This window comes from Scyliorhinus torazame, chromosome 9, assembly GCF_047496885.1.
Source record: "Scyliorhinus torazame isolate Kashiwa2021f chromosome 9, sScyTor2.1, whole genome shotgun sequence".
Lineage (NCBI taxonomy): Eukaryota > Metazoa > Chordata > Chondrichthyes > Carcharhiniformes > Scyliorhinidae > Scyliorhinus > Scyliorhinus torazame.
In genome coordinates this window covers 273,783,561-273,810,786 of record NC_092715.1, presented here as the reverse complement: position 1 = coordinate 273,810,786, position 27,226 = coordinate 273,783,561, and the positions used below count along the sequence as shown (strand labels likewise).

The 27,226-nt window shown below is 42.5% G+C and overlaps 1 protein-coding gene across 4 annotated transcripts in view; it reads left to right on the top strand.

Annotated features, from left to right (window-relative positions):
* The window catches only part of haus6 (HAUS augmin-like complex, subunit 6), a 66,921-nt gene extending 42,163 nt beyond the window's left edge, over positions 1-24,758 (top strand). For 2 of the 4 annotated variants that reach the window (XM_072517523.1, XM_072517522.1), the window contains exons 15-17: positions 2,488-2,620; positions 4,748-6,019; positions 22,938-24,758. In XM_072517523.1, the coding sequence (XP_072373624.1) occupies positions 2,488-2,620; positions 4,748-6,019; positions 22,938-23,005 (1,473 nt within the window). In that variant the 3' untranslated portion in view covers positions 23,006-24,758. The remainder of the gene's footprint in view (positions 1-2,487; positions 2,621-4,747; positions 6,020-22,937) is intronic. The other 2 variants (XR_011949240.1, XM_072517524.1) reach the window with 2 other exon arrangements.
* Positions 24,759-27,226: the final 2,468 nt, after the last annotated feature.

Genomic DNA, 27,226 nt, shown 5'->3' with positions numbered 1-27,226 from the left:
TGGCTACAAGAGCAGGTCATCTTCTGTCTCCCTAAACCCACAATCTACAAGGCACAGGTCAGGAATGCAATGGAAAACTTTCTTTGCCTGGATCAGTGCTCCAACAACACTCTAAGCTTGACACTCTCCAGGACAAAGCCTGCTTGATTGGCACCCTTTCCACAAACATTCACTCACTAACACTGACAAACTGGCAGCAGTGTGTACTGTCTACAAAGATGCACTGCAGGAATGCACCAGTCTCCTTGAAGCACCTTCCAAACCTACAACTTCTAACATCTAAAAGGACAAGCGCAGAAATGGGAACACCACCACCTGCAAGTTCCCCTCCAAGCCATTCACCATACTGACTTGGAAATATATCACCATTCCTTCACTGCCACTGGGTCAAAATCCTGGAACTCTTCCCCCTAACAGCATTGTGGGTGCACCTACACCTCATGGACTGCAGTGGGTCAAGAAGGCAGAGTGTAATTGGGGATGGGCAATAAATACTGGCCTAGCGAGCGACGCCCACATCCCATCAGATATATATTCAACAGGCAGCTAGATATAGCACTTGGGGAGAATGGTATCAGAGGCTATGGGAGAAAGCAGGATTAAAACAAAGAACGAAGAAAAGTACAGCACAGGAACAGGCCCTTCGGCCCTCCAAGCCCGTGCTGACCATGCTGCCTGTCAAAACTAAAATCTTCTACACTTCCTGGCTCCGTATCCCTCTATTCCCATCCTATTCATGTCTTTGTCAAGGTGCCCCTTAAATGTCACTATTGTCCCTGCTTCCACCACCTCTGGCAGAGTTCCAGGCACCCACTACCCTCTGTAATACTAAAAAAAAACTTGCCTTGTACATCTCCTCTAAACCTTGCCCCTCGCACCTTAAGCCTATGCCCTCTAGTAATTGACCCCTCTACCCTGGGGAAAAAGCCTCTGACTATCCACTCTGTCTATGCCCCTCATAATGTTGTAGACCTCCTATCAGGTCACCCCTCAACCTCCGTCGTTCCAGTGAGAACAGAGGTAATTCAACCGCTTCTCATAGCTAATGCCCTCCATACCAGGCAACATCCTGGTAAATCTCTTCTGCACCCTCTCTAAAGCCTCCACATCCTTCTGTAGTGTGACGACCAGAATTGAACACTCTACTCTCCTAACTAAGGTTCTATACAGCTGCGACATGACTTGCCAATTCTTATACTCAATGCCCCGGCCAATGAAGGCAAGCATGCCGTAGGCCTTCTTGACTACCTTCTCCACCTGTGTTGCCCCTTTCAGTGACCTGTACGCTTAGATCTCTCTGACTGTCAATACTCTTGAGGGTTCTACCATTCACTGTATCTTTCCTACCTGCCTTCGACCTTCCAAAATGCATTACCTCACATTTGTCCGGATTGAACTCCAACGCTAATGAATTGGATGATCAGCCATGATCGTGGTGAATGGCGGAGCAGGCTCGAAGGGCCAATAGGCCTATCTTCTATGTATCTGTATTAATGAATTTTTTAAAGACTATTTCCAATTTCTCTTCCCCCCCCCCCCCTTACTGTGACATGGTGTGAAGATGCCCTCGTCATGCCATCTGCATTTTGATCATGAATCAACCCCACCCTTCCTTTGACTCATTTTTATGATTTATGTTTATTAAGGATTTGCTGTTTGTTAACTGCTAATCTATTCATTGTTCCTAATTGTAGGATCTCTTATTTTCAAATAAGAGAAGAGGGTGGGGTCCGGTGGTAGGGCAAGATTGCGTTTTATTGCAACAACTTAGGACACTTCAAAAATACAAAACAAAAGAACCAAAAACCCAACAGGGCAGAAGGAAGAAAAACAGGAAGAGAACGAGGGCAAAGAGCAGGTGACACGTGTGCCAGCAACTTTATACCTACACGGTTTGATACCTCCCCCCCTCTCTCTCTGCTCCCTATTGGCTTACAAGTTTAGAATTGTCATCTGAGTAGTGGTCTTTACCATCACTCGCATTGGTACTCTTGACTTACTGGCTGTACTCCCTTTGTTACATTCTCACATATGCAATCTGGGTTCTGTAAAACTGTTCCCACAGTGTACTTTCCCACAGAATATTTTCAAAACTTGGTTTTTAACTATTCCCTACATTCCTGTTGCCCATTTCTATTCTCTGTACTTATCAAATTGGTTCCAGCGAAGTGAAAGAGAACCGTATTTCTTCAGCCACCAGGAAGCTCCAGCATTGGATTCTTTTTGGGGTGGCAAGTGGCCCTGCAGCCAAGCTATCTCCTAAAGGACACACAGCGTCTGTGCCAAATCTCTCCTGGTCACAACCCTCATCTGGAGTGGCCATTTATTTGGGTCAAGTGAGGTATTAATTGTAATTAATTTGATTTACTTTAGCTTTGTAGGAGAGTATTACTCCATCCAATGTTTGGCTTGTTCATGGCTCCAACTGGAGTAATTCTCCCTTAGGACCAAATACATATTTATTAGTGAATGTTTTTTTCCCCATAGATAGCCGACACTGTCAGCAAAGATTCACCTGGATTATCTGAAAAGGAAGATGTGACCCATGACTCGTTTGTCTCTATGACGAACAATCCCTTCATTGCACAAACTGAGCTATCAAGGACACCTGAGAATTTGAGTAAGCTTCCTGATCGTTTTAGAATTGAATTTAAAATTTAACCGTATACTTGAGTTCTGAAAACTACAATTACTAGTTTTTCAGTATCTTGGATTTCTGGGCTTTTTTTGGAGCTGATGACATGTAAAATATGGTTAAAATAGCCAAGAATTTGGGATCTGGAAGGAGACATCAAGTTTGCACAGCTTTAGCAACTCCAATGCTTCAAATTACCAAGGTACAAGAGAACAAGCCTGTTGCAGCAAGTTGATTACTTTAAAACTTTATTACTAATGTAAAGACACATGGTTACAGATTATACAATGTCTTCAAAGCAACAATGACATAAGCTACATGTTCTAATTTTGGTGGCTGACTGAAGGATGAATGTTTGGCAGGTCACTGGATGTGTCTGATGTATTGGGGAAAGGGGCAGATTTGACATCTATTTAATATATCAGCCAAATGCAGTTTTCTTCATAGATCAGGACTGGTGCTGATGTGATAATTCTCAACTCTACTTTCCCACCTTCGCTCTATAACCCTTTTGACTGATTAAAGATCGTTCTCTCTTAGCCTTGAACAACTTAACGACCCAGCCCCTACAAACGCTTTGCAGTAAAGAAATCCGCAGATTCACTACCCCCCCCGGAAGAAATTCCTCCTCATCTGTCTTAAATGTGAGACCCCTTACTCTGAGATTATAACTTCTGGTCCTAGACTCTCCCACAGGTTTAACTCGTGTGTAGGCAGCAGTGACTTTCAGTTCCTAAATCTTGTAAGTTGAGCTTCAGAGAGGAGGAGCTTATTGTTGTTCAAGCACAACGTAGTGCTTCTGGGTAATATTTTATAAACTGTTCAATCAGCTGTCTAAGCTGACGCTTGATACATTCAGTTAATTAAATTGCATTGGTTTAGGTGATAGCTGGAGTTATTAGAGTGCAAGGTTGGTGACTGGCTGGATGCACACCTGGAGAAGTATACAAATTAAATTTGTAAAAGTCAGAACTATCATAGATTAAATTCAGTTGGTACATTTCACGTTTCTGAATGCATGTTGTTAAATTAGCTATTTGGCAGACTGAAAAGACTTGGGAAATTATCTGTCGACACCTGCAGTGTGCTTCAATGCTTGCTATGTCTGGTCTGTGCAGAACAGCAATTGACAAAATAAATGGGGAGCTGTACTGTTACAATCCCAGTTACTGTTATAACTGAACAGGAAGACCCCAGAATGGAACCCTGGCTCAAAAGACAAACTTTTTTTTTATAAAACATGGAGGAACAGAGTTTTAATGAGAGGAAAAAAATGTATTGAATGTGAAAAGTCGGATTATTTCACAATACTCCTTTTACCCCCCTGCCAGTAGCAAATATACAGATTTAAGATTAATATGGATCGCAAAGTACGATCTATGATGGTCCCATTAACACAGTCCCTTTTAAGCACAGGAGATGACTGTGGTCAAATATACTGTTCTCGGAATAAAGTTAATGTCTGTGGTTTTCTCTTCAGAATCCCCCCCCCCCCCCCCCCCCCCCCCCAGATGATTGTCATGAGAGCTTCCAAATTCGACTCCCAAAACACGCTTTAAAATGTTCTCTCGTAGCGTTTTCCCTTTAGGTTCGCATTCCGAAATCCAGAATTGCAAAGAGAATTTTTATTTACTTTTGACATTTCATGGAAAGGAATCTGGAAAATGTAAGATAAGACGAGGTTAATACAGAGCCCTATTTCAAGTCATAACTATATGGTCTGTGAACATGAAAAATGTTTTTGTTATAAATTAAGACCAGGGTTGGTGTTGAAGATGTGCACTGAATATTTTGGTTTGAGCGAGGTTGGATGTGCCGAAATGATCATCCTTTCCCTTGTAAGACATTTTACATCTCCAGGTTGCAGATTACAGTAGCACAGTGGTTAGCTTTACAGCAGCAGAGACCTGGATTCTATTCCCGCCTTGGATCAGTGTGTGGAATCTGCACGTTCTCCCTGTGGCTGAATTCTCCCTCTCTCTGTACCTGAAAAGGCGCCGGAATGTGGCGACTAGGGGCTTTTCACAGTTACTGCAGTGTTAATGTAAGCCTATTTGTGACAAAGATTATTATTATTTGAGTTTCAATTTAAAAAAAATTAATTTGTTACAGTTACAGAAATTAGGAACTCCTGGAGATGTGCAGTTCAAGAATCTGAACTTGCGCAGAGGAAGCATCAGGAGGAGCCTGTTTTAATGCATCCAGAATGTGAAAACCATACCAATGGCAAAGTTCAGCCTGAAGAATCTTCATCTGTTACATGTATAAATCTGACTGGGTCTATCAATAGGAACACTCCCCCCGATCCTACTGTTCTTTGCTTTGGTGAAACACAAAGCTGGATTGTGCCACCTGTCAAAAGAATGACCTGTTGGAGTGAAAACACTCTCAATCCCGATGCAGAACCAACCAGCTCAAACTGTCAATCCATCAGAAATGAAAAGCGAAACCAGTTTCTGAAACCTGATCGCCTTTGGGAAGAACACGTATACCAATGTGATTGGGAGGAATCCAGAATAGGTTTCTCAGATATTGGATCTGATCATGAACCACATTGCTTCAGTGACAAAGTTACAGATTGTGATACAAATGAAGCATTGGGCAGTAAGATTCTCCCTCCTCCTGATTCCCAACTTATGGGATTTGGTGAGGATTGCCACTTTGCTTCTCAAACAAATGTCATTAGCAATGCAACTTTAACAGATGAGACTGAATCCAATCATTCTCTGCAATTTTTGGCATTCAACAGATTACGCTCCAAATCTCCAATTAAGAAGGAGAAACTGTCTAAAGGTTTTGTAATGGAAATGTGCAAAAATGAGAAAATGTTGGAAAATTCATTTTCATCCTTTGCCAAATGTGACTTGGACGGTACATTACCTTGGAATGGATCGGAGAATATCAGTGCTAATCTTTCCAGTTCAACAAAGCCAACAGTTCAACCAAGGTTTGGTATTCTGCAGGAGACTATTCCTGATTTGCTTGATATTGACAGTTTGAACAGTTCCAAAACCATGGAGGTTGATCAACTGGATGAGTCCCATTTGGACATGCAGCATTTGCGCAGTAGATTGGAGCAATTGCGCCAACATTTGGCCACCACACTGTGTGGTGGTGAAAAAGAGCATATGGGAGCTTCTGATTGCCATGGTGACAGTGATAAAGACCAAAATAAGCCACTTTATGGCGAAATAGATTATCTGAATGAGGAAATTGATGCAGGTAAACTGTTTTCGCTGGAAACACAATTTCTGAAAGATCTTTCACCAATGTCTTTGGAATCCCAAAAGTTTAGTTTATTTCCTACTTTGGGCAGCTCACCATTGAATGACCCAGAACTTGAAGATGGCTTAATTGGCATTTCTGATCTCCGTCCTTCCAACAGTAAGTATATTTACATTTAAAGCTGCGACACAGGTTTTTGGTTTTGTCGGAATCGTTTCAACCCAAGGTCAGCAATGGTTGTATTGAATGGTGGAGAAGATTCAAAAGGCTCTTACTTCTGCTCCTACTTGTGTTCTTAGATGCATTTTGATTATTGACATATAATGTTAGCAGATAAATAATTATGACTTAGTTCCTGGAGCCTAATTCAAATGAAATCATGGTTGCCTGGGACCTAATTCCATGTACGTGTCTTTGTCCCATCATTCCTTAATACCGTTGACGAACATCAATTTCACAACTTGGATTAGCAATTGCCACTGGAAGAAAGATCCAAAATGCTACCACCCTTTATGTGAAGAACAGTTCACTAATTTCAGTCCTGAAAGATCTGGCTCATTTTGTTGACTTGTGCTCCCCAGCCCTTGGTCTTTTTTAAAATTAATTTACGGGATGTGGGCATTAATCTAGGGCAGCATTTGTTGCATTTGAGAAGGTGGGGTGAGCTGTTGCCTTGAAACTGGACATTTTCTCTCCCAATTTATCCCATCTGATCTCCAATTAAATAATCAGATCATCCATTGGCCTTCTCCTTTCTGGAGAATACAGCACTAGTTTGTTTAATCTGGTTGTAGCTCGATCCCCAGAGAGCAGGTATCATTCCAGTGAGTCTACACCACTACTTTCAAGGCTAATATATCCTTCCTACTGTGATGCATAAAACTACTTTCAGTACTCCAGGTGTTATCTAATTGGGTCTCTGTACAGCTAAAGCATGATTTCTGTCCGTCTTTCTGTTATTGGCAATTCATTCGTCTTGTATTCTGTTTAAGGAATTTCAAACTGTACTTCAACGTCCCCACGTCCCTTTTTGCTAATTAGGAATTACTAGTGTATAGCCTTTTTTGGGTTCAAAGTGGATGACCTCCCATTTGCCACAGTTTTCTCCTTCCAATATCTTATTTTAAACTTCCATTTACACTGCTTATAATTTGCCTATATTTGTGTTTCTTGGAAAATTTAGATGTTGCCTTCTTTCTAATCATCTAAATTATTAATAAATATAGTACGTAGCTGAGGCATCTACATAGATCTTTGAAGACCCACTTCCTATCCTGCTAGAGTATCTGCCCAATATCTCCTTGCTGCTCACCCAGTTTCCTAATCAGATCAACAATTTGTCTTCAGTTCCATGAACCTCAGCTCTCTTATGAGGGACTTCAGTATAATCTATAAAATGTACATAGAGATTTCCCTGTTTGCCATTTTAGTCACACCTTCAAAGTATTCAGACTTGTCAAGCATGCTTTGCATTGTAAAACTGCTTGCTCTCTGATCAACTGAATTTAAGATGTTTAGTCACTCTATCCTTACAGATATAGCAAGGTTAGGGTTGTATTTCCAATTTTTTTTCTTTAAACGACAGATGATAAGTGTGAAATAATCCTGAGCTAGTTGAACTTGTCAAATATGTATCAGTTATTCCAGCAGAAAATATTTAACCTATTTTTGTTCAAAAGTTCATTGTTATCAAAGCCTTTGTATTTGAGTCCTTTGTATAAATAAGTTAGTCAGTTAGTATAAAAATACATTCACTCATTCATGGTATAGTACTTGTTTTGATTCAAACTATAGAGGCAAGTGTTGTAAAAAGTGAATTTCTATTCTTTTCTTAGTTAATTCATGTATTTTGTGCTGGCTGCTAGCATTGGTGGGAATTCCTGGTGCCTATTTAGTGAGCCAGTGACTATTGATCTCCCTTTTCTTGAGGAAAATGGTATAAACATGTTGGCAAATCTGAGGTCAAATTGAAGCCAAACAGTTGGTCCTTTTTTAATTCATTACCCATGCCAGGCTCATTTAGTTAATTACTTATGCAGCCTAGCTCATTGGGAACTATTATATTTATTGCCGCTGGCTGATATTCTTTCCACAAATCCAGTAACTTAATCCCAGTAACAATAAGCAAATGCTTTAATTAGCAGGAAGACCCAAGTTCACAAGCACCAGGAAACAGATATTCAGTGCTGTTAATTTGTGTAGTGTCAGTCGATTATTCTTCAGTCCATATTTGGAAATCCCTAACTCTTGGCTAGTCAACATTCAAGCTACGTTATTGAAGTACAGCTTGACTCTCCCTTAGAACAGTACGTCTGCCTCTCCCTTGTCAGGAGAGCAGCTTTTTGGTACAAGCTATTGGTGCTCAAGTGTCCATTATCCACAATGGCCCTTTTCACCAACTTGCTATTCCTGATTCCACACACCCTTCATTGGTGAAGGTAAAGCCTCCATAGTCCCAGATGACCACAAGCTGCTTACCCCTGAGGCGGAAAGCTGACTGGTGGTGAGGGTCATGAGAAGGCAGGGCCTTTATTAGGATGTCTAAAATTCTACCAGACGCCGCCTATAAAGCACCTCGAACACTCTTTGAAAATCCATGTGCACTGTCTTCCTCATCAAGACACTACTTGGTTTTTAAGAAGCACTAAATTTGTCACTCTCCTTACCACTTCACCCAGCTATCCTTAATTAACCCTCGTCTAGGTGAGGAATTTTATCAATATTGTAGCCTCAATAAGATATTACTATTTTTGATTTGAGGCTGACTGGGCTGTTATATCTACCTGGAATCACTCCTCTTTTTGAACAATGATCTTTCATTGGCAGTGACCAATGTTAGACGTTTTAGTTGCTGTGAAATGAAGAGTCTAAAGTTCTTGTTCCTTTTCACCAAACACCATTTATTTCACTTCCACAGCCTCTGCACAAAACTCTTAACAACACACCACCTCCCAGAGGCCACCTGAAGCCCCTTTACATATCAGTGTCAATTAATGGATACTTAACATAAATGAGAGAACTAATTGCAATGTCTCTTAACCCATTACTTAACAGTCTCCTGGGGGGGGGGGGGGGGGAATAATTAGGTGAAAACAAAATTTCAAGAAACTCAAACACAGTTTCTCCCCCCCCCCCCCCCGTTTTTTTTTTTTTTTTTTGTTGGTTTGGACGAGAAAGAAAAAAAAAAGTCACAGAAACAAGCGCTCTTCATTAACAATATCCAGGAGTTTCTGTGAACTCTCCCCCCTTTTTGTAAAACAGTCTTTTCGTAAAACAGTCTGACAGTTGATAGCTCCTGTTGTCCCGTTTAATTTTAGTTATTTCCCCTCTGTCCAACATCTGCTTCAAACTTGCGATGTCTATCCGTAACCTCTTTTCATTGACACTTTTTGTAGAGTGCACATTTTCCCACAGGGATTTATTGTCAATGTGACAGTCAATAGGTATATTACCCTAATCCCAAAATTTCTGTCAATATCATACTTGTATAAAAAGCCATATCCACCACCTCTACAAGGCTTAACGTCTCAGCAGCCAAAGTGCTTTTTACCGCTCCTTATTTTCTTTGTTTCCCACACAAGTGGGCAACATTTACCATTGTTCCCCAAAAGGAAAATTATAAAACCTCCTGCGCTTGAAACCCCATCACATAAATTTGCGTAGGACGCATCACTATAAACTATGAGTTTCAAGTGCTTACGGTCACCTAAAACCAGGAACTTCAGAACACACTCCTGCATTTTTAGTTTGGCCAACGCTTTATTTTCTCTTATTATGTCTTCCACTTTGGGATCATTTTTGTACTCTACTCTAAGACATCAAAACTCACGTCCGGTCTAGTCTGTCTACCTAACCAGTTCAGTTGCCCAATTAAACTTTGCAGTTGCTCTTTTTCTATCTTTGAAACCATTGCGTCTTTTTCTCGGCCACGACTAATTGCTATTGGGGTGATGCTTTCCAAATAAGATTGCTGACGTAAAGTTGCCCCTAACTTAGTCTGTCCAATATATTTAAATGCACCGGAAGCCTGACTTCCAACCCTGAATTCTTTCCTCAAACCAGAAATTACAATAGCTTCAAAATCACTAGTCCCACCCCACAAAAAATCATCGACATGCATCATAAAAATGCCAGAAAGATTTCCTTTATAGTGCCAGTGAAACATTGCAGGATCTGCTTTGAACTGGCAACAGCCCAACTTTAACAAAACTGACCTTACTGAAAAATACCAGACTCTAGATGCATCATTTAATCCATATACACATTTGTTCAACTTCCAGAGTACCCTTTCTGTGTTAGCTGCTTCTTTAGGAGGACGGAGAAAAATGTCTCTCTGGAGCTGATGCCCCTGCAAAAAGGCAGCTTTTATATCTGTAGATTTGCATTCCCATGCCTTTGTGGCTAATAGAGCCAAGAAGATCTTTAAAATAACCTTTCCTGCTGTCGGTGAATCTACCCTTAAATCCTGATCATCTAAGTTTTCTTCAAATCCCCTTGCCACGAGCCTGGCCTTTGCCTTATTTAAGAACCTTTTCCGTGCAAATCCATCTGTGGGATAGAGCTCTTTGTCCCCTATCCGGTACTTCCGTGTATACCCCAAATTCATTCCAACTGCAATTCTTGCTGTTTAGCTTCTTTAATAACTTTTTCATCTAATTTATTTGAAGCCACCAAAATCTCACGTGCATGTGGGCTTCTATTCCTATTAGTATTCGTAGTCTTACTCCTGTTCAGAGATCTTGACAAACTACGTCCCCTCTCCCGCCTGGTATCTCGTTCTGTACTGCTACTGCTTGATCTTTCCCTTCTGCTGTGGGAGTACTTTCAATAGTTCTCGACCTTTTCCTACGGACCTGTTCACTATCCGATGTACTACCTGAACTGGCACTGTTTCTGTGCCCTCCATTTTTGAACTTCGTTTTCCCAATCCATTGTCTTGACTCCTTCCCCTGAATGCTGTACCTTCAACCAAGTATAAACCAATGTTTATACTTTCCAGTGGCCTTCCATGCTCTACTAATAACAGTTGTATCCTTCCATTGACTAGACCCTTCAGGCAAGTATGTCACTTGTACCAACTTTTGGCAGTTGTTCTTTCGGAAAAATGGCCTGTTTTAATTCACCAGAAGTGTTGTGTTCCTCCACAGAAACCCTGTCTATATCAGTTAATTGGTCCTCATAGTTCTGTAACACATGTGTACCAGATGACTCTGGTTCCTCGTCATGTCTGTCTGCTCTGTCTAAATTTGAAAATTTGTAATCTGTACCCATTATCCTTGATGAATGGACCCTAACCGTTTGATTACCATGTTGCAAAATAATTGTTTTGCCATCTATGCCTTTGATCTTCCCTGGGCCTTTCCATTCATTAGAATTGTCTCTCATAGTATACCATGTCTCCTTGCTGAAAAACGGCATCTGATGGCCGTACGTTATGTCTTAAAGCTCTGCGAATTCTTTCAGAGACTTCTGCTTCCAAAAAAGCTTTTCTACTGCTATGTAATGCATTTAAATGTTCAGCAAAACCAGAGCTAATTGTAGTCCCCTCCCAAGCTGGAAGCTGGTCATCCAAAATGGATGGAATTTTAGGATTTCTACCAAACACCAATTGATAAGGACTATGGCCCCCAACCATCTGCAATGAATTCTTTGCATGTACTGCCCATGCTAAAGCTGAATTTAGCCTGCAATTTGGTCGATCTGCCAAAACTTTCCGAAGCATATCATTGATTTCTTTCACAGACCATTACTAAATGGGCTTTCTGCAGCTATATTCCTAACTCTGATATTCATGTTTTCTCACATCCCGAAACTCATCAGCAAATTCTCCCCCATTGTCTGTAAGGAATTTTGCTGGTGGACCCATTCCTGTCTCTATCCATTTTTCCACGATTTGATCCATAACGAGTTGGACAGTTGAAAGCATAATGGTATTGAGAGTCACATTGATTTATCATGCCCTGTGCATTTCTGGGGTTCATCTTCCTATTGTAGGTTCTAACTGGGTTTCTGTCTTCATAATTTTCTTGTCTCGGTCTCAGTCTATAGTCTTGAGCCCTGTTCGTAGCCATATGATTTCGCCATCCTGTTACTAGTGTATCTTCCATATTCTGCCTTCTTGCAGGCTGACCTATTTGGGTCATCAGAGCCATCGGAATCGAATGTTTCCCCAGAAACATTTGTAAAGCTTTTGTCATCTGTTCGAATAAGGTCTCCTTATCAGTAAGCTGAACTCCTGTCACAACCAGGAGCCTATCCATGTTGCTCACTCTAGCACAGTCAAATAATTTAAAGACCAACACAGACTCTGGAAATTCCAGATTGTGTTTCTGCAGCCTTTTATGTAGTCTGCCAAATTCCATTATATATTCTTCCATGGAGATATCCTCTCTTTTCTGGAACTTATCAAAATCCGACCATGCTTCATACGCACTGAACAAGTCATCTTTCTTATAAATCTTATCCATATAATGTAATAAAGTCTCCAGACCTTCTTCTGAGCCTAACTCTTCCAATTCCAGCTCCAAAAGTACTTTGTATCGGATTTTACTGCCATATGGTAGAGAGAGAGCCAATGCCATACCTTGTTTTCTCTTTCCCAAAGCAGTTACTTTAGTCCACATAACTACTGCACTTCTCCATTGGTCGTACGATTCCCTTTCAGAAAATAATGGAGGATCGTCATATCCAGCCATCTTTATCCTGAGTTCAGCCATGTATCTTTTTTTTTCCTTCTCACTCACTCCTTGGTTTGATCAGGAAAAGTTGTATCTTTCAAACCTTCACATTTGCACTGCAACCATCCTCTGCTACCATTGTTAGACGTTTTAGTTGCTGTGAAATGAAGGATCTAAAGTTCTTGTTCCTTTTCACCAAACACCATTTATTTCACTTCCACAGCCTCTGCACAAAACTCTTAACACACCACCTGACAGTGGCCACCTGAAGCCCCTTTACATATCAGTGTCAATTAATGGATACTTAACATGAGACAACTAATTGCAATGTCTCTTAACCTATTACTTAACAACCAGTCCTCTGACATAAATTCCAGTTGAAGCATGTTTAAAGACTGGCATGGGTCTCATTTCCTGAATTTTTAGGATGGGTGCAATTTCAGCTATGCTGACACTTGCATGTCTCGGGTTCTTCCGATTATTTTCACTAGTGCCCTAGTTATCCACCTTGTGTCAGTATACTCATCAGCATCAATGATCCAATGAAATTTATTTCAAATGACCAATGCATATTGCATTCTTTTGATCCGAGTGCCAGAAATGTGCCCTTTGCTCTGAAATTTTCTAACACCATCCTTTTCATAGACACTGAAATAATTTCATTTGTAACCTACAGTTACAAATATTCACAAATATATTAACAAATATTCTTCATTGTATATCTAATTAACCTAACTTTGCTTAATTTTACAATACCTTTTCAAAGAATTGTTCTCATTCTTCGTCTTTGAATACTGTGCAACATGGAAATTAGAAGCTTGCCTATCCACAGTCATGCCTTTTAAGTTCCCCAATCTAGCTTCCCCAACTCGCCCCTCATAGCTTTGTAGTTTCCTATGTTCAGATTTGGGACCCCAGTTTAAGATCCAACTTTTTCAGTTTATCATGTTATGGTCACTGTTCCCTTAAGGACCCCACACAACAAAATTATTAATTAACCCCTTCTCATTGCACAATATCAAATCTCTGATAGCCTGTTCCCTCGTTGGTTCCTTGACGTGCTCGTCCAAAAACCACCAACAGGTTCCAGGATATCATCTGCCACAGTACTGTTGCTAATTTGGTTTGCCCAATCTATATGTAGTCACCCTGATTACTTTTAACACCCTTGTTACGTGCCTCTCTAATTTCATGCTTAATGCCATCCTTTATCTTACCACTACTCTTTGGAAACCTATAGACCACTTCCACTAATGTTTTCTTTTCACGTTTTTCTTTCTAATTTCTGTCTTTATTTCTATCTTTGTTTGGTTCTCTTCTCTTATCTCCCTGCACAGGTTCCCATCCATCTGTCACTCTAGTTTAAGCCCTCCCAACAGCACTAGCAAATACCCCTACAAGGGTATTGCTCCCGGTCCTGCTGGGCTGCAACCTGTACAGATCTGATCTTCCCCAGAAACTGTCCCAGTGCCTACCCCCTATACCATCTCTCCAGCCATGCATTCACTGGTCTATCCTATTCCTGATAACACTAACATGTGGCACTGGGAGTAATCCTGACTGGATTGGATTGGATTGGATTTGTTTATTGTCACGTGTACTGAGGTACAGTGAAAAGTATTTTTCTGCGAGCAGCTCAACAGATCATTAAGTACATGAGAAGAAAAGGGAATAAAAGAAAATAAATAATAGGGCAACACAACATATACAATGTAACTACATAAGCACTGGCATCGGATGAAGCATACAGGGTGTAGTGTTAATGAAATCAGTCCATAAGGGGGCCATTTAGGAGTTTGGTGACAGTGGGGAAGAAGCTGTTTTTGAGTCTGTGTGTGTTCTCAGACTTCTGTATCTCCTGCCCGATGGAAGAAGTTGGAAGAGTGAGTAAGCTGGGTGGGAGGGATCTTCGATTATACTGCCCGCTTTCCCCAGGCAGCGGGAGGTGTAGATGGAGTCAATGGATGGGAGGCAGGTTCGTGTGATGGACTGGGCGGTGTTCACGACTCTCTGAAGTTTCTTGCGGTCCTCGGCCGAGCAGTTGCCATACCAGGCTGTGATGCAGCCTGATAGGATGCTTTCTATGGTGCATCTGTAAAAGTTGGTAAAAGTCAATGTGGACATGCCGAATTTCCTTAGTTTCCTGAGGAAGTATAGGTGCTGTTGTGCTTTCTTGGTGGTAGCGTCGACGTGGGTGGACCAGGACAGATTTTTGGAGATGTGCACCCCATGGAATTTGAAACTGCTAACCATCTCCACCTCTGCCCCGTTGATGCTGATGGGGTGTGTACAGTACTTTGCTTCCTGAAGTCAATTACCAGCTCTTTAGTTTTGCTGGCATTGCGGGAGAGATTGTTGTCGCTACACCACTCCACTAGGTTCTCTATCTCCCTCCTGCATTCGGACTCATCGTTATTCGAGATCCGGCCCACTGTGGTCGTATCGTCAGCAAACTTGTAGATGGAGTTGGAACCAAGTTTTGCCACGCAGTCGTGTGTGTACAGGGAGTAGAGTAGGGGGCTAAGTACGCAGCCTTGCAGGGCGCCGGTGTTGAGGACTATTGTGGAGGTGTTGTTGTTCATTCTTACTGATTGTGGTCTGTTGGTCAGAAAATCGAGGATCCAGTTGCAGAGCGGGGAGCCAAGTCCTAGGTTTTGGAGCTTTGATATGAGCTTGGCAGGGATTATGGTGTTGAAGGCGGAGCTGTAGTCAATAAATAGGAGTCCAATGTAGGAGTCCTTGTTTTCGAGATGCTCTAGGGATGAGTGTAGGGCCAGGGAAATGGTGTCTAATGTGGACCGGTTGCAGCGGTATGCGAATTGCAGTGGGTCAAGGCGTTCTGGGAGTATGGAGGTGATGCGCTTCATGGTCAACCTCTCGAAGCACTTCATCACGACTGAAGTCAGGGCCACTGGTCGGTAGTCATTGAGGCACGTTGCCTGGTTCTTCTTTGGTAAGGACATTACTACCTTTTGAGGCCCTGCTTTTTAAATTTATGCTGCTGGAATCCATATGCACCACCATCTCTGCTATTCACCCTCTACCTTGTGGTGCCACAGACCTGGCTCTTGCATTCCCCAGAGAAATCACCTCCCCCAACACCAAACGGAAAACCTGATGGGGAGGAAGATGGAATCCGAGGAATCCATCCTGCCATCTGCTTTGTGTTTTTATTGTCTGGTAGTCACCCATTCCCTTTCTGCCTGTGCACTACATCTGCAATGTGACCACTTCACTTTGTACTATCCAGAAAGATCTCATCCTTGTGGATGCTCCACAATGACTCCAGTTGCAGCACCAGCTGCAAAATGCAGATTTGAAGCAGCTGCAGGCACCTGCTGCACACCTGGTTAGCCTGCACACTGGAAATATCTCTGGGTTCCCACATAGTGCCAGAGGAACATTCCACATGTCCAAGCTGCCTGCCACGATATACCCTTAAATGAGACCCTTTACTTTAACTTCCTCTAACTAGTAGAGTTGACATGGGAGACCTGGTGGATGTGGTTTATTTAGATTCGACAAGGTCTCACATAGCAGATTGCTATGTAAAGTTAAAGTGCATGAGATTACAGGTAGTGTCTCGAGATGGATAGAAAGCTGGTTAGCAGAAATTTCTCCCCACCTCAGTCCGAACAGTTTGAGGATAAGGGATAAACCTTTTTAGGACTGATGTGAAGAGAAATCTCTTCACCCAGAGAGTGGTGATTCTGTGGAAGTCACTGCCACAGAAGGTATTTGAGGCCAAATGCAATTTCAAGGAGGAATTAGATTTCGCTCTTGGGGCTCAAGGGATATGGGAGGAAGGTGGAATCGGTATTGAACTTCATGATCAGCCATGCTAATGAATGGCCGAACAGGCTTGAAAGGCTGAATGGCCTCCTGCTTCTATTTTCTATGTATGTTTCGGTCTGTTTCCTCTAGTTTAGGGTCTGTTAAAGACGATCGAAATACTCACCAGGGCTGCCGCTCTTCTTTCTGAGGAAAGGATCACCTGGTCCCTTGTCACCAAACTCCAACTGCAGTCCAAAGGTACTTCAGTGCAGGCAACAGCAGCACTTTATAATGTTGACTTTAATACTCCTTTGAATTTAGCCTCTTTTTAAAATAAATTTAGAGTACCCAATTAATTTTTTCCAATTAAGGGACACTTTAACGTGCCCAATTCACCTACCCTGCGCATCTTTTTGGTTATGGAGGTGAAACGCATGCAAACACTGGGAGAATGTGCAAACTCCAGACGGACAATAACCCAGAGCTGGGATCGAACCTGGGACCTCAGCGCCGTGAGGTAGCAATGCTAACCACTGCCACCGTGCTGCCCTATCTAACCTCTGTTTAAGCTTGTTATCTAATAACTAGTTACAGCTGCAAGCAACATCTGTATCAGCCCTGTTCTAAAACTGAAGCGCACAGACTGATGAGCATCTGGAATGAGCTGCCAGAGGCAATGGTAGAGGTGTACAGTTTTTTTCCTTTAACAAAAGTTAAGACCGTTACATGGGCAGGGCGGGTATAGAGGGATATGGGCCAAATGTGGGCAAGTGGGATGTGTTTAGTGATAGAAACCAGGTGGCATGGGCAAGCTGGGTCAAAGGGCCTGTTTCCATGCTGTAAACATCTATGAGATGTGTAGTGTCTCCCACCCGCCCTCTTCTAATGAATTTCAGCAAGAGCGGCGTGCAGGGGTTGCCGGTAGGTGAGTATTTGAGTTTAAAATCACTTGCCTTGCAGGAGCAGCACTTTGAATTTCGGCGGGAGCGGCGTGCAGGGGCCTTCTGGGAGGTGAGTATTTGAGTTTAAAACACTTGCCTGGTCCCGTTTCTGTTCTCTTCTGTTTTATTTTTTATTTTATTTTTTAAGGCGGGAACCGGACGTTCGACCCGCGGACTTCTGGGAAGGTTCTCTTCTCTTCCTCCCCCCCCCCCCCCCCCCCCCCAATAAATTCTGGTGGAGAGGAAACCCGAGTCACTACACGTGTAGTGTCTCCCGCCCGCCCTCCTCCTCTAACCTAGTAATAAAACCCATTGGTGTGAGGTAAGTACCATATTTTATTTATTTTTTTAAATTTATTTATTAACCAGATCTTGGTAGAAAGTTAGAGGAATGGCAGGGAAGGGAGTGCAATGTTCCTCCTGCAGGATGTTTGAGGTGAGGGTTGCCGTTAGTGTCCCTGCTGATTTTACCTGCAGGAAGTGCAGCCATCTCCAGCTCCTCCAAGACCGAGTTAGGGAACTGGAGTTGGATGAACTTCGGATCATTCGGGAGGCAGAGGGGGTCATAGATAGCAGCTTCAGGGAATTAGTTACACCAAGAATTGGAGATAGATGGGTAACTGTAAGAGGGACTAGGAAGAAGCAATCAGTGCAGGGATCCCCTGCGGTCGTTCCCCTGAGTAACAAGTATACCGCTTTGGATACTTGTGGGGGAGGGGGGGGGGGTCTTACCAGGGGTAAGCCATGGGGTACGGGCCTCTGGCACGGAGTCTGTCCCTGTTGCTCAGAAGGGAAGGGGGGAGAGGAGCAGAGCATTAGTAATTGGGGACTCGATAGTCAGGGGCACAGATAGGAGATTTTGTGGGAGCGAGAGAGACTCGCGTTTGGTATGTTGCCTCCCAGGTGCAAGGGTACGTGATGTCTCGGATCGTGTCTTCCGGGTCCTTAAGGGGGAAGCAGCCCCAAGTCGTGGTCCACATTGGCACTAACGACATAGGTAGGAAAGGGGGCAAGGATGTCAGGCAGGCTTTCAGGGAGCTAGGATGGAAGCTCAGAACGAGAACAAACAGAGTTGTTATCTCTGGGTTGTTGCCCGTGCCACGTGATAATGAGATGAGGAATAGGGAGAGAGAGCAATTAAACACGTGGCTACAGTGATGGTGCAGGCGGGAGGGATTCAGATTTCTGGATAACTGGGGCTCTTTCTGGGGAAGGTGGGACCTCTACAGACAGGATGGTCTACATCTGAACCTGAGGGGCACAAATATCCTGGGGGGGAGATTTGTCAGTGCTCTTTGGGGGGGGTTTAAACTAATGCAGCAGGAGCATGGGAACCTGGATTGTAGTTTTAGGGTATGGGAGAATGAGAGTATAGAGGTCAGGAGCACAGATTTGACTTCGCAGGAGGGGGCCAGTGTTCAGGTAGGTGGTTTGAAGTGTCTACTTCAATGCCAGGAGTATACGAAATAAGGTAGGGGAACTGGCAGCATGGGTTGGTACCTTGGACTTCGATGTTGTGGCCATTTCCATGGAGACATGGATAGAGCAGGGACAGGAATGGATGTTTCCGGTTCCGGGGTTTAGGTGTTTTAGTAAGCTCAGAGAAGGAGGCAAAGGTTGGGGAGGTGTGGCGCTGCTGGTCAAGAACAGTATTACGGTGACGGAGAGAATGCTAGATGGGGACTCTTCTTCCGAGGTAGTATGGGCTGAGGTTAGAAACAGGAAAGGAGAGGTCAACCTGTTGGGAGTTTTCTATAGGCCTCCAAATAGTTCTAGGGATGTAGAGAAAAGGATGGCGAGGATGATCCTGGAGAAGAGCGAAAGTAACAGGGTAGTTATTATGGGAGACTTTAACTTTCCAAATATTGACTGGAAAAGATATAGTTCGAGTACATTAGATGGGCCGTTTTTTTGTACAATGTGTGCAGGAGGGTTTCCTGACACTATGTTGACAGGCCAACAAGAGGCGAGGCCACTTTGGATTTGGTTTTGGGTAATGAATCAGGCCAGGTGTTAGATTTGGAGGTAGGAGAGCACTTTGGGGACAGTGACCACAATTCGGTGACGTTTACGTTAGTGATGGAAAGGGATAAGTATACACCGCAGGGCAAGAGTTATAGCTGGGGAAGGGCAATTATGATGCCATTAGACATGACTTGGGGGGGATAGGTTGGAGAAGTAGGCTGCAAGTGTTGGGCACACTGGATAAGTGGAGCTTGTTCAAGGAACAGCTCTGCGTGTTCTTGATAAGTATGTACCGGTCAGGCAGGGTGGAAGGCGTCGAGCGAGGGAACCGTGGTTTACCAAAGAAGTGGAATCTCTTGTTAAGAGGCAGAAGGAGGCCTATGTGAAGATGAGGTGTGAAGTTTCAGTTGGGGCAATTGATAGTTACAAGGTAGCGAGGAAGGATCTAAAGAGAGAGCTAAGACGAGCAAGGAGGGGGCATGAGAAGTATTTGGCAGGTAGGATCAAGGAAAACCCAAAAGCTTTCTATAGGTATGTCAGGAATAAAAAAATGACTAGGGTAAGAGTAGGGCCAGTCAAGCACAGGGGTGGGAAGTTGTGTGTGGAGTCTGAAGAGATGGGCGAGATACTAAATGAATATTTTTCGTCAGTATTCACTCAGGAAAAAGATAATGTTGTGGAGGAGAATGCTGAGACCCAGGCTATTCGAATAGATGTCATTGAGGTACGTAGGGAAGAGGTGTTGGCAATTCTGGACAGGCTGAAAATAGATAAGTCCCCGGGACCTGATGGGATTTATCCTAGTATTCTCTGGGAGGCCAGGGAAGAGATTGCTAGGCCTTTGGCTTTGATTTTTATGTCATCATTGGCTACAGGAATAGTGCCAGAGGACTGGAGGATAGCAAATGTGGTCCCTTTGTTCAAGAAGGGGAGTAGAGACAACCCCGGCAACTATAGACCGGTGAGCCTCACGTCTGGAGTTTAATGTAGAGAAGTGTGAGGTGATTCACTTTGGAAGGAATAACAGGAATGCGGATTATTTGGCTAATGGTAAAGTTCTTGAAAGTGTGGATGAGCAGAGGGATCTAGGTGTCCATGTACATAGATCCCTGAAAGTTGCCACCCAGGTTGATAGGGTTGTGAAGAAGGCCTATGGAGTGTTGGCCTTTATTGGTAGAGGGATTGAGTTCCGGAGTCATGAGGTCATGTTGCAGCTGTACAGAACTCTGGTACGGCCGCATTTGGAGTATTGCGTACAGTTCTGGTCACCGCATTATAGGAAGGACGTGGAAGCTTTGGAGCGGGTGCAGAGGAGATTTACCAGGATGTTGCTGGGTATGGAGGGAAGATCTTATGAGGAAAGGCTGATGGACTTGAGGTTGTTTTTGTTAGAGAGAAGGTTAAGAGGTGACTTAATTGAGGCATACAAGACGATCAGAGGATTAGATAGGGTGGACAGTGAGAGCCTTTCCTTGGATGGTGATGGCTAGCACGAGGGGATATAGCTTTAAATTGACAGGAGTTTTAGAGTAGCAAGGGGGTGGAATGCCTTGCCTGCAAAAGTAGTGGACTCTCCAACATTAAGGGCATTTAAATGGTCACTGGATAAACATATGAATGATAAGGGAATAGTGTAGATGAGCTTTAGATTGTTGCGCAAACCTGTGAAACCATCGAAGGTCGAAGGGCCTGTACTGCACTGTTCTACGTTCTATGGTGTTTCCATGTATCTATCCTTGTCTTTCTAGATAGTGGAGGTCATGGGTTTGGAATGTGTCCGTTCCTGATGATTCATGAGTCACTCCAAGACATAGCTTTAAACTGAGGGGTAATAGATATAGGTCAGAGGTAGGTTCTTTACGCAAAGAGTAGTGAGGCCGTGGAATGCCCTACCTGCTACAGTAGTGAACTCGCCAACATTGAGGGCATTTAAAAGTTTATTGGATAAACATATGGATGATAATGGCATAGTGTAGGTTAGATGGCTTTTGTTTCGGTGCAACATCGTGGGCCGAAGGGCCTGTACTGCGCTGTATCGTTCTATGTTCTATGACTCTCCAATCCAAATAGCAACTTTTTATTGCTAAATGTTTTTACATTGTTACATTTCCACAATGTCCCACCACAGATAACTCTCCCAATATTCTTGGTGTGAACATTGGTACTAACTCTACAAGTTAATGGAAGTTAACAGCAAAAGGCCCAGATGTGTGAAGGTGACTCAACCTTGTATCAGTTCATCACAATAGTTTATTTACATTTTTGTTCATTTTTTAATCCTCTGCCTTTGAAAGCCTCCATGCCTTCGACATTCTACTGATTAACCTCCCCGGGTACTCGCGCTTTTATGGCAACCAATTCATATCTGTATATCTATCAACCTTTTTTTGCCTCCATTGGTTTCCAGAGGTTGAATTTTTGAAATTCTAAATCCATCCACTGCATTGGCTGTCCAGTTTCCTTTTGCACTCTTCTGACTCTTGTTTTCCTCCTTCCACCATTATTTGCAGTCTTCAATCATCTGAGTTCCACACTATAATGTTTTCTTAACTCTTTCCATTTTATCCCATCTCTACTTTCAAAAGCTACTTTGGGTAATCTGCCCGACTCCTCTTCCTCCCTCTCCCACACCCTCACTTTGATACAAACTCTTTCCTATGCGGAGCACCTTTGGGTATTTTCAATTTGAAAAGTAATTGCTTGCCTAATTCCATCAAGTCGATTTCCGGTGACTTTCTTGTTCTTTCCACTTTGTCCTTTATTCACATGGCTGAGGAAGCAATATAGTTTGAAATTATGATTAACAATCCAGTCAGTGACTTGTGCTGCCACATTGCAAATGATTATGATGCCACCAGAAATGGATCTGAACCATGTACTTGTGGGTTTGACAGTGGGCACATATAATCTGTCTATCATACTCCGGTCAACTGAAAAGAATGACAATTTACTGTTTTGGATTACATTGTCTGAAGATAACATTTTGAGCCAAGCAACATTGTTGACCCATGTTTCCCAAGACTCAAAGTTGCATCGTATTGGAAGGAATGATAAACGGCAAATTGGGAGCTGCACAGAAATTACTTGGATTCAGTTCACTCGATTTCTGTGGTGATTTTTTAGTTCAGAGATTTGGTTGTATTTGTACAAGGACAATAAAAGGTTAGCCTGTAGATGCAGAAAGCTATTAGGAAGGCAAATGGCACTTGTTGCTGGAGAGCTAGAATACAACCAGGAAGTCTCTTTATAATTATGAAGAGCTTTGATGAGACCACATCTGACTAATGGTGCACAGCTTTGGTCTCCAGATCAAAGGACTGATGAATACTTAAATTCAAATGTGCAATTTATCCCATGCAAGATATGTCCTACATAAATCTGATAGTCCACTGTGTTGCTTCCTCCAGAATATCCATTCAATAAACAGTGGAGCACTTCTCTTCAGTGTTGCTCCAGATTGAGGCAAGATCCATGAGGAAATTGAGTATGCTGCTAATAGTCCATTTGGTGAACTATTTATGACACCGATGCAAATAGTGTATGCAATTCAGTACTTTCATCAAGTTCTAACTCATTACTTCAAATTGGTCCAGCTAATTACTGATCTGTAAGCATGTTTTATAACTTCACTGCTTATGGTGGTGATGCTTGATTCTTGCTCAAACTGCTTTTTCTCTATCCATATTCATTTTAATTATTTCTTTTTTTTTTACTTTTCAGGTGAGCCTGAAAGTCCTACTGATTGGGAAAGATTCTCTACTGACGTGGGAAAGTTAATAACATTCTAGTGGTCCGAATGTTGCAAGAAAACCACAATTAGGGGCAGGAATAGACAGTATGGATCCTGGGGCCTTGCTCTGATATTGCAAATGGTCATGGCTGATCATCTGACTCATCATTTTTCTGCCTGCTTCCATTTCCCTGGATTACCCCAACCCTTGAATTGGCTATTCCAAAGATTCACCACCCTCTGACAAGAAATTTCTGTTCATTGTGGTTGTAAATGATTGATACCCATGGTCTGAGATGCTGCTCCTGTGTTCTGCATTCCCACCTATGTCTACCCTGTGAAGCCCCGTCACAATCTAGTGTGTTCAAAGAAATCAATTCTCATAACTCCAGAGAGTATAGGCTCGCGTCATAGGCCGACCTTGCCATCCCAAGTACCAGTCTAGTGAAGCTTTGCTGTACTCCTTCTGCTTTAGATATGGAGACTAAAGCTGTGGATGATACTTCAGATACGGCCTCACCAAAGAAGCTGTTTGTAACAATGGTAATGAGGCTATTTGCACTCTTAATAGCTTGCAGGTTCAGTAAGAAAACTTCTTGTCTTTGTATGAGGACAAAGGCTCCAGAACTTATTTTCTTAAATCACACCTGTTCTAAAATTATTTCCAAAGTGAGTAACCTCTCATTCACCACATTAAAACTCCATCTGCTGTCTTTTGCCCATGACTTCATCTGTCTACTCTTTGCAGCCTCTATGTCCTTCTGTTTCATAAAGCCATATTGACCGTCTGGATTCCGAAGGCTTCCTTCATAGATTCCAACATTTTCTTGAGGTTGATGTCAGGCTAGCTGGTCTGTACTTCCCTGATTTTTTTTTTTTTTTTTTTTTTTTCTCTCCCTCTTTCTTGAATAGTGACCTTTGATCCAGTCAGAATGAGAATTTTGTAAAATCCTAACCAGTTACCCCTCTAACTCTACAGTTACCTCCTTTGAGGTTAAGCACTAGTCTATTACCTTTGGGACCTGGAATCCTAACCATCCCAGGCTGTTGGCATGAAAAGGAAATATTTGGACAGTTTGAATGGCACTCTAGTTTGAATGGGCTTATCTAGGTGACCTGGAGGTAGTGCAACAGTAGTTTTACTCTGCATCAGACTATCCATTGCCTGACCCTGAGCATTTGTGGATGGCTAGATACCAGAAATAATACATAATTCTGTTTGCCAGCAACTGGTGCTTATCTTGATCAAAACAAAATTTGAACTTCTTTCATGCACTCATTGTTGTACATTTAGTTTATGCAAGAATCGCCTGAATTGTTTTTTTGTTTGCAGCTGTAAACTTGTACATTGGATGGCACAATATCATTTTTATCTCTTACTCTGGTTCTGATTGGCCAAGAACAATGGAATGGGTGTATCCAAGATTAAATTTTGCCGTTGCTTCCCATCCAGTTCAAATAAGTGTGTACGGGTAGACTACCATTTTAGTATTAGTCGGTAGTCTTTGAAATGTCACAAGGCTGGGATATTTGGTAGTTTGGGGTTCAGGCATTTTCTTGCAGCAGAATGTAGACCACTTATTTCCTGTTGTAAACGCTCTATTGCTTTCCTGGACATGCTGAACACTGACATTTAATGTAAAAGTTAAAAATGTGTCCTTGGTGATGCCAACTTTCACATTGAGAATCTTTAAATTCTTTGGGGGCGAATCCCAATCAATTTGTCACTGTTATTGGTTCCTATTTCAATAGTTTGTGTGACTAATATTTTGTATTTGAAATTAATAAATAAAGCATACTAAGTGTATAAATTAATTGCATTATTTACTATAGATGGGCTGTCTCAGCTTCGTAAAGCCACCTGTACAGAAGGCTTTGTCTCCATTCATAGGCGATGGCTTGAGCCTTGTGAATGTTGGATTTTCTTAATCCAACAAAATGGAGTATTCTTTCAAACATCAAATTGGTAGATAATTTTTGAACAATACCCCAATCTAATGATGTAAATATTACACTGACATCTTACCATTGCTCTAGTAACACAGACATGATCTGCAATTTATGTAAATTGATAAAACTGATTTTATATTAAAGGGCTTAAGTTGTGCAAACTTGAATTAAGGATGCTGAACATGTAGGGTGAATAAACGTGATTGAATATGAAGAGGTAATAAAATTTCTAAATTCCTGCAAAAAGCAACCAGAAGGGATTTACTGAAAGGAATAAAAGAAAATGTAGCTATTGAGAAAATCAAATTACTGCAGATTTACCTCCCTGACGAGGCTCTCAACTGTGACCGACCCATCTCCTGCACCTCTGCCCTCGCCCCTCCCAGAACCAGGATGGGGTTCCCCTTGTCCACATGCCAGCCTCCACATTCAAAGGATCATCCTCTGCTAGTTCCACCCACTCCAGCATGATTCCGCCACCAAGCGCATCTCCTCACTACCTCTGTCAGCATTTCACAGGGACCATTCTTTCCGAGATACCCTGCACTCCTCCACCCCAAACACCTCCCTCTTCCCACGGCACCTTCCCATGCAATCACCAAAATTGTAACACCTGCCCCTTTACCACCTCCCTGCTTGCCAGCGCAGGCCGTAAATGCTCTTTTCAAGTGAGGCAGTGCTTCATGTGCACCTCCTTCAGTCTGGTCTATTGCATTTGCTGCTCCCAATGTGTTGTGCTCTACATTGGAGACCAAATGCAGACCTTGTCGCCATTCCAATTCACCCTCCTGCTCTTGTCCACCTATGTCCGTCCTTGGCCTGCTGCAATGTTCCAGTTAAGCCCAATGCAAACTGGAGGAACAGCAGCACCTCTTCCGATTAGGCATGTTACAGCCTTCCGGACTTCACATTGAGTTCAACAAATTCAGACTGAACGCTCTCCTTCACCTTAAAAAGCAATGATTACCTCTGTTTTGTGAACCCTTTATCCAGCTTCAGCAGACACACTGCCTGTACGTATCTTAAATCAGGGTTGTTAAACAACATTACTGCAACAAATATAAAATCTGATTTGTAACAAATTCCTACATTCGTCACAACCAGCGAGTATGGAGATGAGAATTGATATTTGGTGATGGTGTGGGTAAGTGATTATAAGCTCATTTCAGGGTTGAATATGGCACCAAGGTTGCAAACAGTCTTGAGATGGTTGTTAGGAAGATGGATGGAGTTCATGGCTAGGGAAGAGAATTTGTTGTAGAACCTAAAGTCAACTTAATATTTAATTGGAAGAACATTCTCTTCATAGACTGCATAGCCAACCTGCATTCTGATAATTTGGAGACGATGGAGAGAGGGGATGTGGTGTTTTTGAACCACACCATCAAGAGACGAGACAAAAAGGTGAGAAATATGGATGTCAAAGGCGAGATCCTCGAGGACAGCAGAAGTAACTGCAGGAGCAGAAAGTGAAACCATTGCAGTTGATTCTCAATGAGAGAACTACAATTAGATAACATTTACATAAAATATATCAATAATAACATTGTACACCACCAGTTAAATACAAGTTTGATTCTGCCATGTGTTTTCAGGATGTAACGATAGTTCATCCATAGTTTTCCTGAGTTAATGGTGGCTGTTTTTTTTGAACCATCAATCCTTTTCACGATGAGTGGAAAGTTATTGCTGATATTTTAATAGAATTAGCAGCATAAAAACAAGCCATTATGTTTAAGCATTGTGAGAGTCCGCTCCCATCCTGTTCCTGTCTCGCTCGTGCCCCCTTACCTAACTTTCCCTTCAATGCATCTATGCTCGTGCCTCAACCACTCCCTGTGGGAGCAAGTTCCACAACCACTCAGGTGAATAGGATTCCTGCTTTTGTTGTGATTTATTATTCAGTAGCTTATTTATGGTCCTTACAGTGGAGACATTTTCTCTATACTGTCAAGTCTCTAATTTTAATGGCCAACTCTCCACCTTTTTTTCTGAACCTTGGCCTATCCATCCTTTCCAGATAATTTTCACCTCTTAGTATCTGTATAATCCTTTCGTAAATAATCATTCATGGGATGTGGGCGTCATTGGCTGGGCCAGCATTTGTTGCCCTGAGAAAGTGGTGGTGAACTGCCTTACACCACTGCAGCCTGCGTAGTGAAGGTACACCCAAAGCACTGTTCCCGTTCCAGCCTCCCCAAACAGGTGCCGGAATGTGGCGACTAGGGGCTTTTCACAGCAACTTCATTTGAAGCCTACTTGTGACAAGCGATTTTCATTTCACTTTTAGTCTGCGTGGTGAAGGTGCACACAAAGCACTTTTAGTCTG